The 20,795-nt window shown below is 45.0% G+C and overlaps 1 protein-coding gene across 3 annotated transcripts in view; it reads right to left on the reverse strand.

Annotated features, from left to right (window-relative positions):
• LOC123762550 (calsenilin) overlaps window positions 1–20,795 on the reverse strand; it is a 297,559-nt gene that overhangs the window by 77,565 nt on the left and 199,199 nt on the right. For all 3 annotated transcript variants that reach the window (XM_045749065.2, XM_069332517.1, XM_045749062.2), the window contains exons 3-4: window positions 12,173–12,242; window positions 7,719–7,789 (exon numbers count right to left, since the gene is read on the reverse strand). In XM_045749065.2, coding sequence (XP_045605021.1) covers window positions 7,719–7,789; window positions 12,173–12,242 — 141 coding nt within the window. The remainder of the gene's footprint in view (window positions 1–7,718; window positions 7,790–12,172; window positions 12,243–20,795) is intronic.

A 20,795-nucleotide genomic window follows, 5' to 3' on the forward strand; every position in this document is an offset into this window, starting at 1 on the left:
AACTAACAACAAAGGATTATTTACGAAATCAGAGAAGCCTCGAACAAGAATATTGGAACGTGCGCGAGGGAAGGACGCGGGCACAGACAGCCCCAGACGACTGTCCTCTCTCTCGAGGGGCATAATAATGTGCATTTCATCTTATAACCTACACCTTTGTGCAGGTACAGAGGCGGTCAAGCTCACCACTGAGACAAGTCTCATACAATCTACGACTTTTCATGAGTTCGTCTTCATTGTCTCAGAGATATCCTGAGGGTGTTCATGAGCTTCACGTGTCCTACAGAGGAGAACTCGACGCCTCTCATCAGGGGTTAATGCCTGAGAAAGGGACCTAAATAAAGACCATTACAATCCCCTTCGCCGCCGCCCTCCCACTCCCCCTCCCCTTTCCACACCCATTTCCAAGCCACTCCCCATAAAGTGTGCGCTCAGTCGCTCATGGCATGTGAGGAATTAATCAGCTTCCGGTTCATGGGCCCATTTCCTCACAATTTATGAACCGAGCGCTTTGTCCTTGTCAAGGGCCGCAGGAGAATTGCTGTGTTGGAAGAGTTTTATATTTCATTTATTTTATTCTTATGGTACTTGTTTCTACTTAAAATATTCTGCAGTTCTTATGTGCTTGTGAAGACGAGAGAGAGAGAGAGAGAGAGAGAGAGAGAGAGAGAGAGAGAGAGAGAGAGAGAGAGAGAGAGAGAGAGAGAGAGAGAGAGAGAGAGAGAGAGAGAGAGAGAGAGAGAGAGAGAGAGAGAGAGAGAGATAGAGAGAGAGAGAGAGAGAGAGAGAGAGAGAGAGAGAGAGAGAGAGAGAGAGAGAGAGAGAGAGAGAGAGAGAGAGAGAGAGAGAGAGAGAAGGAGACAGAGAGAGAAGGAGAGAGAGAGAGAAGGAGAGAGAGAGAGAAGGAGAGTGAGAAAGGAGAGAGAGAGAAGGAGAGAGAGAGAGAAGGAGAGTGAGAAAGGAGAGAGAGAGGGAGAGAGAGAGGGGGAGAGAGAGAAGGAGAGAGAAAAGGAGGCAGGCAGAGTGAGACAGACTGACAAAGAAGGGGAAAAAAATTAAGTTTTTGCTACATGTTAAGGGATGGTCTTGTGTGAGGAGAGGATTGGGTCTTGGGGCGCGGGCTGGGGGAGTGAACGTCAAGTGGCGCCCTACAGGTGTTCTTTGTGTGTGGTGTTAGTGGTGCAGCTCTGACAGGCACTTGTCACTGGGGACGACGCCCCCTTCCCCTCCCCCTCCCCGTACCATTCCACCTAGGCTAATGGTGCTTACCTAACAATGCCTACGGGACAGTGAGATCCGGCTTTTACCTGAGGCTGAGGCGGCGACGATCGCCATCCTCCAGCACTGAGTGCCAGAGGAGTACTCGCCCGTGGCACAGGGCCAAAGGTAGCCGTCCACCGTCTCCCTGAGCCAGGCCGGTGAGGGTGCCTACAGGGCCTACTGTGTGGCACCTCAAATACACTTTCCACAGCTTAGTAAATTAGAGGTGTGTCAGCATTGTATATCACCTCTCCCATCCCATTCTCTCCCATGGTATATCCCCTTCTCTCCCATGGTTTATCAACTTTTCTCCCACTGTATATTATCTTCGCTTGCAGGGTAAATCACCTCTCCATGATATATAAGAGTTCATGAGACAGAACCACTCCCATGGTATTTCAGCTTCTCTCCCATGGTACATTGCCTGGTATCCCATGGTATGTTGCCTGGTATCCCATGGTATATTGCCTGGAATCCCATGGTATACCATCTTCTCTTTCATGGTATATCACCTCTCCCATGGTATGTCACCTTCCGTCCCATGTTGCACCACCTTGTCTCCCATGGTACATCAGGGGTGTGAGACCACGTTGTCCCTCCCTCAGCTTCCCGTCCATCAGACTGAGAGACCAACAACACTTTTCACTGTCAATCTGTCTGTCACATCTTGAAGCCTGTCCTATTTTTCTCTACTTCCTCCTCCTCCTCCTCATATGTTTTGCCCCTTAAATGCCTTCATTCTCCGCTATCTCTGACGTTATTCCTTGTTATTTGACTCCTCTTTATTCCTTATATTTCTATACTTATTCGTTCCTTTCCATTTCCTTGTGCTCTTTTCCTATGTGCCTCACGGAAGCACCAACAGTTTAGTTAAACAGTCAGATGTTGGAGCAAGATATTTCCGCGAGGAAAGACAGACAAAAAGTTTAGGGAAATGACGAAATTTATCTATTGCTTTTTTCTTGATTTCCCCTAGTAGGAGGATGTGGGGAACATTCCCTGCCTAACGGGGAGGATGTGGGGAACATTCCCTGCCTAACGGGGAGGATGTGGGGAACATTCCCTGCCTAACGGGGAGGATGTGAGTAATATTCCCTCTCTAGCGGGGAAGAATGTGAGTAATATTCCCTCTCTAGCGGGGAAGAATGTGAGTAATATTCCCTCTCTAGCGGGGAAGAATGTGAGTAATATTCCCTCTCTAGCGGGGAAGAATGTGAGTAATATTCCCTCTCTAGCGGGGAAGAATGTGAGTAATATTCCCTCTCTAGCGGGGAAGAATGTGAGTAATATTCCCTCTCTAGCGGGGAAGAATGTGAGTAATATTCCCTCTCTAGCGGGGAAGAATGTGAGTAATATTCCCTCTCTAGCGGGGAAGAATGTGAGTAATATTCCCTCTCTAGCGGGGAAGAATGTGAGTAATATTCCCTCTCTAGCGGGGAAGAATGTGAGTAATATTCCCTCTCTAGCGGGGAAGAATGTGAGTAATATTCCCTCTCTAGCGGGGAAGAATGTGAGTAATACTCCCTCTCTAGCGGGGAAGAATGTGAGTAATGTTCCCTCTCTAGCGGGGAAGAATGTGGGGGCAATATGCCGTCCTAGCAGGACACAATGTGAGGGCAATAACGACAGACAGAGACGAAGGTCAATGGCCACTACCAGCTTGGCCAGGGGACTGTCCAGGCTACGGGCTTTAAGGGCGATACTCCGGTGACAACACCGTGCACAACACGACCTTAGGGACCTTGAGGGACACGTTTTCCTGACCGAGGGGAGGGAGGGAAGGGAGGGGAGGAGGGATTAGAAAGGGGGGGAGGGGTAGGAGGGAGGGAGACAGGGAAGGAGGGAAGGGTTAATATGAAGGACTTACATATTCTGGTCAATATCGCCAACAATTACCAATTTAACCCAGTCGGTTAACCCATATTTAACCCAGGGAGCCGGTCGGCCGAGCGGACAGCACGCTGGACTTGTGATCCTGTGGTCTTGGGTTCGATCCCAGGCGCCGGCGAGAAACAATGGGCAGAGTTTCTTTCACCCTATGCCCCTGTTACCTAGCAGTAAAATAGGTACCTGGGTGTTAGTCAGCTGTCACGGGCTGCTTCCTGGGGGGTGGAGGCCTGGTCGAGGACCGGGCCGCGGGGACACTAAAAAAAAAGCCCCGAAATCATCTCAAGATAACCTCAAGATTAACCCAACTTACTATGAAACAAGTCTCCAACCCCAGACAGTAACGAGGCACTCTCAGTGACGTCGATGACATCTTGTCAACTTACTCTATCACTCTTCCACTGTTCCTCTTGTTGTTCTCTCCTCTAATTCTTTCACTCTGAACAACTCTATCTGTCGTACCCGTACGTCGCCTTGCGCACGGTGCTGGACACTGTGTGTGTGGTTAATATTTGACGATGAGTGAAACCTTGCATGATGTGCCATACACACCTGGTGTGTTGTACACTCATGCCTCAGGTGTCACTCTGCTACACTCTCCTGTGCCTCCGCTACACTCTTCTGAATATAAAATGGTCTGGTCTGAGTCCATAAGTTTTAAGCATTTTCCAATTATTGGTGTTCACAAATATTGACGTGTAAAAGTATGTTCAGAAGGCGTAACAAACTGCTCCGCCTCACTCGTCTAAATATATGTTTTACCAAACATTTTGGGTCTCTAATTAGGGTTTGTATACGGCTGCATTCGGAATATTTTCATTATCTGTTTTCGATATACTTATTATAGAGTGGCATGGCTTGGGGGGGGGGGGTATACTGAGAGCGGTGGCATGTGTGTGTGGGGGGGTATACTAAGAGCGGTGGCATGTGTGTGTTTCTAGTTTGTCATATATTTCACTAGTTTCTCATATATGCTTCCAGAGTGAGTAGAATTTTTTCTCAATGTCTGATTATGACGAAAAAACAACAAAAGTACGAATAAACCAGAGGAATTGTCTAAAAAGTGGCCATTAGAGTTTAACTGATCAAGCGCACAGAGTAATGAAGCTCGGTGCTGGGAACTGGAGACCGACCACAAGGTACCAAATGGGAGATAACTCCTTTTTTTTGCAATTAGGAAAAAAACGGAGGTTGATAACACACTGAACGTGTTTCCTGAAGCCTATATCGATTAGATATCATTAGCTGAGTATTATTGGTTGGTCAACATGGCAGTTGCCTTTAGAAACCCAAATAAGAGCCCATTCACGACCCTGTATATCACACATGTCAGACCAATTCTGAAATATGCAGCACCAAGATTTACCTCGTTAAACACATAACGAGGAAGTCTTTACCTCGTTAAACGCATAATAAACTTGGAAAAAAGTTCAGAAGTATGCCACCAGACTAGTCCGAGAGCTGAGAGGAATGTATTATGAGGGGAAACTCAAGGATTTAAACCTAAAATCTGTGGAAAAGGGAAGACACATTGGAGACTGGAACTCATACTAAATTCCCAATGGAAAGGACAGGCAGAAAAGAATAGACTATCTGGAATGGATAGTAAACGAACAATGAAAGACAGGCAAATACTAACCAAAATAAGCCAGAGAGAAATTATAATTATCATGTAAAGTACCATAAGAGTTAAAAATAGAATGCGCTACGACGTGTAGAGGTAGAGAAAGACTCCATTCACAGCTTCAAATGTAGAACTGATGCTCAACCCCAGGACCACAAATAAGTGGGTACAATAAAGTGAATACAATTACACGAATAGCCATGGTAGCCATACAATTACACGAGTAGCCATGGTAGCCATACAATTACACGAGTAGCCATGGTAGCCATACAATTACACGAGTAGCCATGGTAGCCATACAATTACACGAGTAGCCATGGTAGCCATACAATTACACGAGAAGGGACTTTTACCAACATCAGCAAAATAACTACCATTATTCTTGATCTATCAATAGCTCATTCAAGTCTGCGGTGAATACCCGCCACATTTAACTATAAAATCAGAGCACACTGCAAAGAGTTAAATTGGTTCGAAAAGTGCGCCGTCTCCTTGGTGCTAGTCTGCAAGTTACCTCAGGTTGCACTGGCTGCTGAGACCCGAAACTGGTCATAGACTTGGGACAAATTGGTCGCTGACTGAGGACACAAACTGGTCGCTGAGGACAAAAACGGGTCGACGACCGCATGAGGCAGAGAAAGGCTGAACAAATGAGCGGAAGGAAGCTATTTTAAGAAGTGAAGGGACTGAAGAGCTTTGCAGAGGATCTTCTTCTTCCTCTGACCCATCCCGGGTCGAGGGGTATATGCTCTCCCAGAAGTCTTCACTGGTTCTTGCCTATACTCTCAATCCATATTAGTATTATGTATGTTGTGATCATGTTTGCCATGTGTCGTCTCTCCTAACAGATACGTAAATATATATATATATATATATATATATATATATATATATATATATATATATATATATATATATATATATATATATATATATCAATGGGGCGAAAACAGTTATGGCAATATTTTATGTCAAATATCAAAAAGTATTAATACAAAGTAAGCAGGTAGATAATTAAAGTGAGAGTTTTGATATAATATCAATAACTTAAAACATATAAGGTTTACATTTATAGGTAATGGTTTAGGTTAGGTTAAGTATTAATATACCAGAATAATACGCATTTATGAGAAGACTAAATAAATAATTTTTCTTAATTTTACCTTTCTTTCCTCTGGTACGAAGAGGAATATGTGCGTCACACACACACACACACACACACACACACACACACACACACACACACACACACACACACACACACACAAGAGAGAGAGAGAGAGAGAGAGAGAGAGAGAGAGAGAGAGAGAGAGAGAGAGAGAGAGAGAGAGAGAGAGAGAGAGAGAGAGAGAGAGAGAGAGAGATGGGCAAATATGTACGAAAGCAGAAGAGAATGAAGTCATACACCGCCCAGATAACTAACAGTGATAAGTATGTCATACACCTGTATGCGCCTCCGCTGCAGAAATACACTGATGACTCCAAATATTTAATTGATATAACATCCGGGAAATGCGTGTATACTTCACTGCCTGAGGTTACATACCAATGCTAATATCTTGGACAAGTGTTTCTTGTATATTCAAGTATACCTAAGTATACCTTACTATACTAGCACCTGAGTATACACAAACTCACTATAGCATCTACTTACCGTAGTACAAGCTTAAAAAGGAAGTACACGTATTGTACAAGATTAGAAAACTCTATTTTATTATCCAAATTAAACCAAAATAAAAAGCTTTGCTGGTTTATATAATAAATTTTAATAGGCAATGCAGCAGGAGTTACTTAAAGTCAATTCTAAGTGAACACTTTAGCATTCCTGTCTTCTTGACGGTAAATACTGTCAATGGCATCATTAAGTGTCCACTTACATGCAACTTTGAGGAAGGAAAACGACCGTGGAAATATACATTAATTGAACATTATGAACACGATTTGGAAGAGCGTTTTTGTGGCGTGATCCCTGAGAGGTGGAAGAGGCGCTGAGGTTCAACATGAGAGAGAGAGACAGGTGAGTAGTGAGGACGCAGGGTTGCTTCACGTCACACTCCAACCGTAAAGCTGGCCATATACAGTCATGACGCAAGTTCCACGCAGGCCTAACATAGGTCATACGCAGCTCTGACGCAAGTCAAACACCGCTATGACGCAGGTCACACACACACAAACACAGAGGTCTGACGCAGGTCACACACACACACACACACAGAGAGCTCTGACGCAGGTCACACACATCCCTGAAGCAGACCACGCACATCCCTGACAAAGCTTTAACACATCACAAATTCCGCTACATTACAGACTTAGAATATTTGTTCCGTAACTAACCCGACAGCCCGCAGCCTAGAACAAGCACCTGTTCATCACCAGAGCATCAACAAGAATGTTTGATTTATTGACGGTTGAGAGGCGGGACCAAAGAGCCAAAGCTCAACCCGCGCAAGCTCAAATACGTGAGTACAAAGGAACATATCAACTCACATTACACTGGTCAACAGTTTTTTCAAACGTTGTGTATTTCTGAGACGGAAAGAACAATTCATCGTGCAATTGAAATCACATTAACGAATCATCAGAACAAATAAAAACATATCAACATAAAATAATCTGGAAACAAATGAATATAAGACTTGATTACAACACCACAGATTACATTAACACATCTACTAAAAGGAAGACTGCGCTAACAAACACGAATATGACTAAAAACAGCATTTCAACACGGACACATATGGAAATTACATATATACGACACCAACATAAGGACACATATAAATACAGACACCGTTATTAATGTGTATCACCACATAGACACAGTCCAAATACACCACCAACACCATTACACACATGGATCCAACATGTATGCACAGCACAAATGCACAGAATACAATGTAATGGACACACCACCAGCACCACGCTAGGCCATAAGCATTATACTCACCCTAAAACTAATCTGTCCGTTGCTATTTAGGTCGAAGGCCTTAAATACATGATGGGCGTACAAACTGGAGTCTGAAAGGAGATATGTTACACATTATTTGTTTCAGCATCTTGGGAAATGCGTTCCTGCCCACCACATCTTAACACCTATATCACTCTGGGTTTGTTTTGGGAAGAAGCAAGCTTTTTTTTTACTCTATGTCAGGCCTAGTGTCAGGTCATCTGTTTGTCTGGTGGCCAGTGCATGAGTGGTCTCTCTCTTCCTTTGTTACTCCTCGATGGCTCCGGTCAGGTTCGAATGTTTCTCGAACACTAGGTTCGAACCCCCATCACGGCTCCTCCTCTTTTGGACGTGGGACGTGTTGAACACACTCGTGACACCTCGAGGCTTTGATGTATACTTCATGTTGGCCGACGGCTAACACCACCTGCCTCGTTGTTCTCGCTGTTCGACCCCCTCTCATCCATGTTTCTGTCACCCTGGAGTGCCACAAGTGTCCTCTGGCACTCTGAATAATTTTAGAAGTGTCTCTGGACATCACAAAAGTGTTCCAGACACTTTGGACTAACCCAGCTGTGTTCCCAGTGCTGATGACCAGCCCAGCTGTGCTCCCAGTGCTGTGGACCAGCCCAGCTGTGCTCCCAGTGCTGTGGACCAGCCCAGCTGTGCTCCCAGTACTCTGAACCAATAAAGCTGTGTTCCCAGTACTCTGGACCAATAAAGCGGTGTTCCCAGTACTCTGGACCAATAAAGCGGTGTTCCCAGTACTCTGGACCAATAAAGCGGTGTTCCCAGTACTCTGGACCAATAAAGCGGTGTTCCCAGTACTCTGGACCAATAAAGCGGTGTTCCCAGTACTCTGGACCAATAAAGCGGTGTTCCCAGTACTCTGGACCAATAAAGCGGTGTTCCTAGTACTCTGGACCAATAAAGCGGTGTTCCCAGTACTCTGGACCAATAAAGCGGTGTTCCTAGTACTCTGGACCAATAAAGCGGTGTTCCCAGTACTCTGGACCAATAAAGCGGTGTTCCCAGTACTCTGGACCAATAAAGCGGTGTTCCTAGTACTCTGGACCAATAAAGCGGTGTTCCCAGTACTCTGAACCAATAAAGCGGTGTTCCCAGTACTCTGGACCAATAAAGCGGTGTTCCTGGCACTATAGCAGGTCTAGCGTATTTATTTACGTATTTAATTAAATTATATTTAAGACTATACTTTCATAACTCCCATGGCTGATGGCCCATAGAAAACGGAGCTATCAAAGAAAAGTAAATGTTCCAATTAATAAAATAAAACCGAACGACGATTCGTAAAAAACATAAGAGTTACTACCAATAACAAATGGCTTACTTAATTAATCACGCTATACGTGACGCCATAAAACATCCCAACAGCAATTAAGATGCACCATTAGCATCTTAATGATGATCTAATAATGATGATGCTCATCTTAGATGAGCATCATTATTAGAGCATCTAATAGATGATCTAATAATTAAAGCCTATTTTTGATGCTTAATCATCTAAGTGTGAGCAGGTTATATGTTATACACATCCTCCAGAACCATGGACAGAACAATTGAGTACTCTATCTCTATTGAGGACTCTATTGGAGTCTCTATTGAGTACTTGATGAACTCGAGATTATGTTAAATTTTTCCCTTTATTAACAGTATCTTTGTTGAAGAACATGACATGAGGATCAGACCCAGGTGAAGGAAGGTCCACAACCATGCCAGCCAGACAAACACACATCCCAGATGGTTTACCATTATGTATGGTATATAAATATATATATATGTTTTTATAATGTATATATATGCGAATCCAGGCTTGTCTTAATCGATAATGTTGATGTTCGTTGCATGAAAAACCTTGCTGTTTGTGGATCTCAATGTAGCAGGTTATTAGTGTGTGTGTGTGTGTGTGTGTGTGTGTGTGTGTGTGTGTGTGTGTGTGTGTGTGTGTGTGTGTGTGTGTGTGTGTGTGTGTGTGGTGTTGATAGAGTCTGAAAACATTGGCATGGGAGGTAATTAAATCATCAAGAGCCGCTCTGGATGGCTGTTAAGCTCAGTGACATGTTGGGACGATTACCACTGACAGTCATTGTCATCCTAATTGTTAGCGCGCGTCGTTCACCACTGGTGACGGTGGCACTGTGCCACCAGTGATGGTGCCACCACTGATACAATGCTCCGACAACACCCTGAGGGCTCTTCACTAACCCAGTCGCCAGGTCGCCATATATATACATCAACCATAAGACACTCGACCAGAGATGAACACAGATGTGGTTGTCTGGGCAGAAAAGCATTTTGGAAGACGCCGCTGGCTTCATACTGGCTAACATTAAAATGGAATGCTAACTATATCTTATCATAAAAACAGTACCGAGCTTTAAATGCATTGTCATTCAGAAGAGCCTCAGACTGTATGTACAAAAGTCAAAAGTATTTACAATATATATATATATATATATATATATATATATATATATATATATATATATATATAAATATATATATATATATATATATATATATATATATAAATATATATATATATATATATATATATATATATATATATATATATATATATATATATATATATATATGTGTGTGTTACAAAATGATATGCTCTCTACGGATATATCACAAAACATGTACTTAACTACACATTTCAATATAATAGAAGTGCACACTAATTGTCCTATAACTAATGTAAACTAAAATAAAAAGGGGCAAAGTTTCTCACAAGCTGTACGTACCGACTGTCCGATGCAGCACAGGAAGAGGCACCAAGTTTTACTGAGAGAGAAACAGTGACTACAAACAAAATTCTATCAGTATCCACTGATAAAATCATTAAATTAGGGGGGAGGGAAGGGGAGGGGAGACTGAATTCTAGAAGGGGGAGGGGAGAGAAGGAGAAGAAGAAGAGGGAGGGGGGAGGGGGGGAAGCTAGTTGCTCTCAGGTGGGGGACAAAATGTATTATTATTAATGATATTAAACATGTATGTCATTCATTGTGAAGGGTAAGTTACCTGGGAGAATACACACACCTTGTACCTTAGGAGGGAACATTAAGAGAGGGTAGTGAGACACATGCAGTTATGGAAGGGGCCCCCTGCAGGTGTCATGAGAGATATGCAGTCATGTGGGGCCCCCTGCAGGTGTCATGGGAGCCCGTGCTGGTGGCACAGACACCACTACACATCTGCACGAACCATCTAAGAGTCGTACCGGAGGGTGGCAGCTACAAAAGCACTTGTATGAGGCCCATGCAGGAAGCTCCTGGAGGCACCAAGGAGTCGCACCTTCAGGAGCCACCTGCAAGAGCACCTCCAAGAGGTCTCTCTGCACGAGGCACCTGTGCAGCAGAGGCTAGTGCTAACTTGGGTTGTGTATCGAGGACAAAACAGAGATTATACCACAGAATTAGATGATGATAGAGTGCTTATATTCACTGTCCCAGGGGGAGGGGGATAAAAAAGAAGTGCTTTTAGACAATATAAATATCAGGGGTTACAAAGTGCTTCTAGTAACTGTGCCACGGCTATCACAAAGTGCTTCTAGTAACTGTGCCACGGCTATCACAAAGTGCTTCAACAGTCTTCCACTTACTGGCCGCTGCCTTAAGAATGTAAAGACGAAGGGCAGTCTAGCCAGCTCATGAAATATGACAGCAGCTTCGTGGGCAGTCTCTCAGGAAAAAAATTAATATAGCTTCTGAAAAATCATTTTCTAGCGAGATTGTGACCAAAAACAATGACGTCGGAAAAACAAAGTTTCAAGAATAAAAAAAACAATAAGTTGGTGCACCTCTCATCCAGGCCGTGTGGGCAGGATGGAGGCGAGGACAGGGAACTATATGTCAGCCAGTTAGGTACAGCAAAAAATAATAATGGTGAAGTGATGATGTGCTGGAGAACCTAAGGGTAAACGAACGAGCGAATGGGACATGAAGGAGGGTGAAGGAGGGTGAAGAAGGAGGGTGAAGGAGGAGGGTGAAGAAGAAGGGTGCAGAGGGAGCATGAGGCGCGGTGCTTGCCAGGGCTGGGGGGGAGGTGTTGACAGGTCCCCCTGACCGCCCGAGGCGTGACCGCAGGTACTGCAAGAGAACCTAAAACTACCGGAACAAACACACAACAAATAAAACTCCCTACAAGGTGTTGGGTGAAGACGGGGAGCAGAGGAGACGACGGGACACACAGAGAGGACAAACACACAGGTCTCACTACCACACCAGCACCACCACACCAGCACCACCACACCACCACCACCACACCACCACCCCACCAGCACCACCACACCACCACCACCACACCAGCACCACCACACCACCACCACCACACCACCACCACACCAGCACCACCACACCACCACCACCACACCACCACCACCACACCACCACCACCACACCACCACCACCTCACACCTTCATACTTACTTCCGTGTGGGAAAAACTTGGCATAGATTTCCTTGAAGGCGTCCTCTTGCACCACCCCTTCCGGACACTCCTGAGGAGCAGGTCACAGCAATTAATCATGGTTAGAAGCAATTTCAAGATTGGAAGAATATTCTAATTTAATTTGTGTGTGTGTATGTACTCACCTATTTGTACGCACCTATTTGTGCTTGCGGGGGTTGAGCTCTGGCTCTTTGGTCCCGCCTCTCAACTGTCAATCAACTGGTGTACAGGTTCCTGAGCCTACTGGGCTCTATCATATCTACACGTGAAACTGTGTATGGAGTCAGCCTCCACCACATCACGTCCTAAAGCATTCCATTTGTTAACTATTATGACATTAACAAAAAAATTATAATGTCTCTATGGCTCATTTGGGCACTTAATTTCCACCTGTGTTCCCTAGTACGTGTGCCTCCTTGTGTTAAATAAACTGTCTTTATCTACCCTATCAAATCCTTTGAGAATCCTGTATGTGGTGAACATGTTTGTGTGGGTGTTTAAATTTGCATGTGTACTCACCAATTGTTTATGAGGAGCGGTATTGAGCTGTGTTTACAGAGTCGAGCAATAGCTCCCCAGCCCCGCCATCCCATCTTGTGGTGACTTTCACTCCCTGTGTTTCTCGTCGGTATTCATTATAAATGTGCTTATTGACTTTTCTTGCGACTTATGTTGAAGCTTTTCCTGAGGTGGAGATCTGATCAGAGACCGGGCCGCAGAGACGGTGATGCTCCAAATCTTCAACAGGTAGTCAACAGGTAGGCATCTCTCCAGCTTTCTACCGGAGAGACGCATACCTTCCTCCGGTATGGTCCTACCGTTTCTCGTGTTCAACGTTGCCTCCATTGTCAATTCACCTTAATATCTCGTACGTTGTTGTCATGTTTCCCTGAGACCCCTACTGACCTGACTGGTATACAGGCTCCACACCCTACTGACCTGACTGATATACAGGCTCCACACCCTACTGACCTGACTGGTATACAGGCTCCACACCCTACTGACCTAACTGGTATACAGGCTCCACACCCTACTGACCTGACTGGTATACAGGCTCCACACCCTACTGACCTGATAAAACCTCCACCCAAAGGTGTCAATGGAAGGAAGGGAAGTATCAGGAGAAAGCGTCGAGTCATTTCCACTATATAGCACTGGGAAGGGGTCAGGATAAGGATTTGGGGATGGGACGGGGGGAAAGGAATGATGCCCAGCCACTTGGACGGTCAGGGAATTGAACGCCGACCTGCATGAAGCGAGACCACCGCCCTACCGTCCAGCTTAAGTGGTTGGGTTATAGACGTTGCTTAAATCTGCCTCGACTGTTCCCCTTCTTATTGCATTCCATCAGTTCACTATCCCGAATTTCCTTTTATTCACTGCTATTTCACTTTTTTTCCCGCATGGAATAGTCTGTCCTCGATTGCCCTTTCTATTCCTCTGATTATTTTCTGCCGTAATCATGTCATTCCAAGAAGTGTTTTACAGTCCCTCTCTCATTCCTTGGGAGAACATCAAGAAATGAGAGAAGATTCATCATGGGGAATGAGGAATGAGAGAGGATTCATTAAACCCACATCAACAGGTTTTTGTTGTTTCTTCCAGTGAGGTGAGGTTTAACTCCTTTAGCCTTTCCTTGGTCAAACATCCGTCTTAGCTCTGGGACTCGTCTGGTGGCATGCCTCTGAACTTTCTCCAGCTTCCTTGTGTTTAAAAGATAAGGACACCACGCTGGTGCTAGACTTAGTCTGACATCAATGACATAGAAGACCTTGAGCGACTCTTTTAATCAGATTCCCAAACGCAGTTCTCGAATTGGCCAACCTTCCGTATGGAGCTGTAGGAGAAGGTTGGTCTGGGGCCATATTCACGAAAGCACTTACGCAAGCACTTACGAACGTGTACATCTTTCCTCAATTTTTGACGGCTTTGGTTACATTTATTAAACAGTTTACAAGGATGAAAACTTCCCATTCAACTGTTGTTATTGTTATAAACAGCCTCCTGGTGCTTCGGAGCTCATTAACTGTTTAATAATTGAAAACAAAGCCGCCAAAGATTGAGAAAAGATGTACAGGTTCGTAAGTGCTTGGGTAAGTGCTTTCGTGAATCTGGCCCCTGGGCTTCTGGTGAGAGGTGCGGTGGATGTCAACCCAAAGGGTAAGCCAGTTAAGAGCACAAGATGCCAATAGTCAGGAAACGAGTCCGAAAGAGCCAGATACTGTCGCACAAGCACTGTTTGGCAACCTCTTATATGCAAGCACTGATAGCCAAGCACTGATAGGCAAGCACTGATAGGCAAGCACTGATAGGGAAGCACTGAGGGCAAACACTGATGGGTATAAGCTTCTGTCGAGAGAGAGATAGAGACCCTGTGATGTGACAGTGATTGACAGCAGCATGTCAACAAACAGGAGAGCGCGTCATTAACGTGGAGCGGGTGACAAGCTTGTCATTAGCCAGCACTCAGGCATTAATAGAGACGAGGAGATCACGACTAGGATCCCTTGACTCACTCAGATTGCCTGGGCTCACTGGTCACTCAGTGCCAAGGGGAAAACAGAGACTAATACAACCGTGAGATTTTTTTACCTCGATGTTGACGTCTTTGTGAGTATCTGCGAGTAGATATGTTGAGGGACACTTGTATGGGAGTATCTGTATGCAAGTATCTTCCTTTTTTCGGGGCACAAGATGTATCTTTTCTTAAAACACCTGTATGTATGTTCTTTTCAACAATGGTAGAATCTTTCAATGAATACCTGTATGTATATTTTTGTAATTACCTATATGAACAGTTTTGTGAACACTTGTATGTATATTTTAGTGAACAACGGTATGTATCCTTTTGTAAACATCTATATTTTATAGATTTTATATTATTGTATTTATATATTGGCGGGATAGAAACTTTATTGTTGACGGAAATGGGATTATTTTTTGTTGGCGGAATTGGATTTTTCTTGTTAGACAATTTGGATTTTTTTGTTGGAGAATTTGGATTTTTTTTGTAGGAATTAAATTTTTTTGCTTGTAGAATTAGATATTTTGTTGGCGGAATTTGAATTATCCGCTCCCTCGAGGAGGTGTTTTACAGTCCCTCTCTCATTCCTTGAGAGAACATCAAGAAATGAGAGAAGATTCATCATGGGGAATGAGGAATGAGAGAAGATTCATCATGGGGAATGAGGAATGAGAGAAGATTCATCATGGGGAATGAGGAATGAGAGAAGATTCATCATGGGGAATGAGGAATGAGAGAAGATTCATCATGGGGAATGAGGAATGAGAGAAGATTCATCATGGGGAATGAGGAATGAGAGAAGATTCATCATGGGGAATGAGGAATGAGAGAAGATTCATCATGGGGAATGAGGAATGAGAGAAGATTCATCATGGGGAATGAGGAATGAGAGAAGATTCATCATGGGGAATGAGGAATGAGAGAAGATTCATCAAGGAATGAGAGAAGATTCATCAAGGAATGAGAGAGGATTCATCAAACTCACATCAACAGCCATTCATCATGGCTCTAGATGTGGGTCTCTATATTTGTAAGCCACCTTATAATAGTGTGGTAATATGGGCCAACAGACATAGGATATAATTTGTATATTGCCCAAAATTGAGGGTGTAGACGTGCACAACCTCAACATTGTACATTAACACATTTTGGGGCAATTCTCGATCACAGTCACTCTGATCACACATCTTTAGACTCCAGTCTTTTCATATCTTGCCTTCTATGTCGGGTTCCAGTCTTTTCATATCTTGCCTTCTATGTCGGGTTCCAGTCTTTTCATATCTTGCCTTCTATGTCGGGTTCCAGTCTTTTCATATCTTGTCTCCTTAGGATAAGGCATCCACACTGTTCTCTGTATTTTTAGGAGGAGAAGACGTAAGGTGCTACTTTAGCTTTGCTGGTGCCCCTGAAGCCTATTCACAGAGCCCCAAGAGGGGGTCCTTGACCCCCGGATCTGACCCCCTGATCACCATCACTGCTCGACTCCTCCAGTGACTGAAGTCACTCGAGGGATCATCAGCAGCTCTTAGGGATTATAGAGACTCCTAGCTGAACTAGGTTCTTCGGAGGCAGATCTTCCTGCCTCCGAAGATCTTCGAAGATCTTCCTATTAATACTCTCAGTTTGACGCACTACTTGAAACGATATAGTCGATCCCGTGGCCTGGGGCTACGTGCCGTGGCCTACACTTAAGAAGACATGAAGGCACACCACCGCAAAGGCTGTTAGTTCATGCTAAGTCCACCCCCTTATCTATATAAGGGAGCCGGTCGGCCGAGCGGACAGCACGCTGGACTTGTGATCCTGTGGTCCTGGGTTCGATCTTAGGCGCCGGCGAGAAACAATGGGCAGAGTTTCTTTCACTCTATGCCCCTGTTACCTAACAGTAAAATAGGTACCTGGGTGTTAGTCAGCTGTCATGGGCTGCTTCCTGGGGGTGGAGGCCTGGTCGAGGACCGGGCCGCGGGGACACTAAAAGCCCCGAAATCGTCTCAAGATAACCTCAAGATATGCCTATTGAATCTATTATTGAAACCTGTTTAACTGGTTGTCTCAACAATGCCAGCCGACAGCTTATTGCACTCATTCTCAACCCTATTTGTCAACCTGTGCTTCCCATACATCCCTCAAGAAATGCAATTTCTCCAGCTTGAACCCAGTTTTGTGAGTTCTGATCTGTTGACGTGCAGAACCCCGTTTATATCCCCTTGTTTATGTTCCTAACTCACTTGTATACCTTGATGATATCTCCCTCCTCCCACTTGTCCTGCGTCGCTCTAGCGAGTGCACATTGAAACTCTTCAACCTGTCCTCACAGAAAGGGTCCCCGATACCAGTTATCAGTATTGTCCTTCTCTGTACTTTTGTCTAACGTTACGTCCCTTTTGCAGTACGGGGACCACACCTGTAGCCCAAGTGCGGCCTCACCAGTGCCAGATACAGCTGTAGCACAGGGACCAGACCTGCACAGTGTAGCCCCAAGTGCCAGATACAGCTGTAGCACAGGGACCAGACCTGCACAGTATAGCCCCAAGTACCAGATACAGCTGTAGCACAGGGACCAGACCTGCACAGTGTAGCCCCAAGTGCCAGATACAGCTGTAGTACAGGGACCAGACCTGCACAGTGTAGCCCCAAGTGCCAGATACAGCTAAAGGGTGATACTCGTTCTCCTATTTCTGGCGCTGATTATAAAGCCAAGGACTCTGTATTACTTCATGCATTGGTGTCCCGGCGTGAGGTGGCTGCTAACCAAGCCTCACACAATGTAATCTCCCGGCGAATTGATTCCATAGACGACATAAACCGTGTTTACTGCTGCAATCGACGGAGTTCTGGATATCGGCACCCACAGCCTGGTGTTCGGGCGGTGTTCCGTTGTTCATCTGATGGGTGGTGGGTGGATGCATCGTACGCCCGCCCACTTCTCATTCAAAGCTATTGATCGGCGCCGCTGCCAGATAGTCGTAAAGCTTGTCATACTGAGAAGACAAGACAAGGCTCTCTGTGACCCGCTCATCAGAGCACAAAGATGCTGACAGGGGGTATAATGCAGTCACTCCAGATGAGCTACAGCTGTTGGTCAAGTACAAAATACTGCTCAGCACCCGCCGAGGGCAGACCAACCTCACGTTGTGCCACACAAAGGGCGCGTTGCTCAATGACCGCCTCACGAAAAGGTTACCATGTTAAACAAGGGCTGGGCAAGCATATCACATTCCCTTAAAGTTTATGTCACACTAATTAAATTCAACCATCATTATCTCCTAAATGTCGACTCAGATGGACGTTGTTTACAATGACACGAAATCTACATTTTATATTATTACCTTTTATCACATTTTTCAATTATTTTGACTCTAAGATAATAATGATTAAAGTGAGTCAACAGGTCTCACGGAGGCTCTCAGAGAGACAAACTCAATAGAAAAAACAATAAAGCAAAGGACTGTTAAGGACTGCTTATTATCACTTTGTGAGCTGCTTTATTGGGCATAAATTTAACCCGATTTGGCCTGACTTAACTTCATCTAACTTAACCTAATCTGTCCTAACTTACCTTTATCTAACCTAACCTGGCGTAGCGAAATCTTACCTAAGTTTAGCCTAGCCTAGAAAACTTTACGTAGACCTATGGTAGCGAAGCCTTGCCTAACCTAACCTTACATAATCCCTACACTGACAAAATATTTTACCTATTTTTGTTACGTTGATTTAATATAGAAAATGTACTACACCCTTTAATACCAATTTTAAATTGTAAACATTTGACACGTACTATATGAGATATATTTACAAATATTTAAGTGTTTAGATTAACTGTTGTGGATCATAAAAAGGAGACTAGTGCACAACTACTCTGTCTGGACACGTTATTATATGTGATTTAACTTAACGTTAATTAGTTGGGTTTACCATTTCGTTAACCCAATTTTAACATTCCAATTAGGTCGATGTGTTTAACTATGATGATTATTTCTCCAATTAGATCGTTTTGTTGAATGCTACTTTTCTAAATAGAGTTTTTGGAAGATGTGCTAGAAAGAAAACTTTGGTGCTACTTTGAACTTTATTTCCTGGAAATATTGGAGAGAATGTTGAATGTTTTTTTTGAATTGCATATTGTGGAATTTTTTTTTTTATTTTCATTACAGTTATTTTCTTTCACATTATAGAGTGATCGACCAGACTGTGAGACTACTGTTTGTGGTGTCCAGAGGACGTTCAGATCACAGTATCACATCACCGAGGTGGTGTTACCAGCGTCACATCACCGAGGTGGTGTTACCAGCGTCACATCACCGAGGTGGTGTTACCAGCGTCACATCACCGAGGTGGTGTTACCAGCGTCACATCACCGAGGTGGTGTTCCCAGCGTCACATCACCGAGGTGGTGTTACCAGCGTCACATCACCGAGGTGGTGTTCCCAGCGTCACATCACCGAGGTGGTGTTCCCAGCGTCACATCACCGAGGTGGTGTTACCAGCGTCACATCACCGAGGTGGTGTTACCAGCGTCACATCACCGAGGTGGTGTCACCAGCGTCACATCACCGAGGTGGTGTTCCCAGCGTCACATCACCGAGGTGGTGTTCCCAGCGTCACATCACCGAGGTGGTGTTCCCAGCGTCACATCACCGAGGTGGTGTTACCAGCGTCACATCACCGAGGTGGTGTTACCAGCGTCACATCACCGAGGTGGTGTTACCAGCGTCACATCACCGAGGTGGTGTCACCAGCGTCACATCACCGAGGTGGTGTCCCCAGCGTCACATCACCGAGGTGGTGTTACGAGTGCATCAGTGTTACCAACATCACACATACACTGAGCGACACTGACAATCAGAAACGGATACACTGCAGACACTACTGACAAAATTATAAAGCAAATACTTCGGAAGCAGAACACGATGTATCCGACGGCTTCCTGTCCCCCAAAACCTGCACATTAGGTTGAATAAGTGTATTGACCACTACACACAGCTGTGCCTGGCCACCACGACGTGCCTTAATTAAGGTACTCATGTATATGTACAATTCTGGCCATTGAAAGATAAATGTTCTACGGAGCTTAAAGTGAAACTCATGCAGAGTGGCCCCGTTACACAGCTGAGTGTCCAGTCTCCTGAAATGACGCGTAATGGGTACTCATAATGTAATGGTCACTCATAATGTAATGGGCACTCATAATGTAATGGGTACTCATAATGTAATGGGTACTCATACTGTAATATATCTACAGATGATGCTAGGTCCACATATCCATTACAACCCCTGGGGCTGGTCCACCACTGCCAGCAGTTATTGGTCCAGTTGACTTCTGCAACCGTCCCACTTGTGTACCAGGTACACTTAGGTACACTTAGGTACACTTAGGTACACTTAGGCACACTTAGGTACACTTAGGTACACTGGATGGGGACAGGTTGAAGAGCCGTGGACCTCTGGATTTCGTACAGTGTACCTGGAGTGGGTTCTGAGAGTTGTTCTACTCCTCAAGTCCGGCCTGGGGCCAGGTTCCCACTCGTAATGCCGTGGGTCAACAGGTTTGGAGAGGCCCATAGCCCCCATATATCCACTACAACCTGGTTGGTCCGGCCGTTCTGTGATTGTTTTGTGTGGCATCGTTACTCTTTACTGCGTCTGTTGTGCTTCTCCTTATCTTTGGGCCCCTTGTTAGTGTTGCTAGTGGTGGCTTCTCTGTAGTAGCCAGTGGTGCCAGTGGTGCCTCCCCTCCAGTAGCCAGTTGTGCCAGTGGTGCCTCCCCTCCAGTAGCCAGTGGTGCCAGTGGTGCCTCCCCTCCAGTAGCCAGTTGTGCCAGTGGTGCCTCCCCTCCAGTAGCCAGTGGTGCCTCCCCTCCAGTAGCCAGTGGTGCCTCCCCTCCAGTAGCCAGTGGTGCCAGTGGTGCCTCCCCTCCAGTAGCCAGTGGTGCCAGTGGTGGCTTCCCTCCAGTAGCCAGTGTTGCCTCTCCTCCAGTAGTCAGTGTTGCCAGTGGTGGCTTCCCTCCAGTAGCCAGTGGTGCCTCTCCTCCAGTAGTCAGTGTTGCCATTGGTGGCTTCCCTCCAGTAGCCAGTGTTG

This window comes from Procambarus clarkii, chromosome 27 (assembly GCF_040958095.1).
Source record: "Procambarus clarkii isolate CNS0578487 chromosome 27, FALCON_Pclarkii_2.0, whole genome shotgun sequence".
In the NCBI taxonomy this organism is placed as follows: Eukaryota; Metazoa; Arthropoda; class Malacostraca; order Decapoda; family Cambaridae; genus Procambarus; species Procambarus clarkii.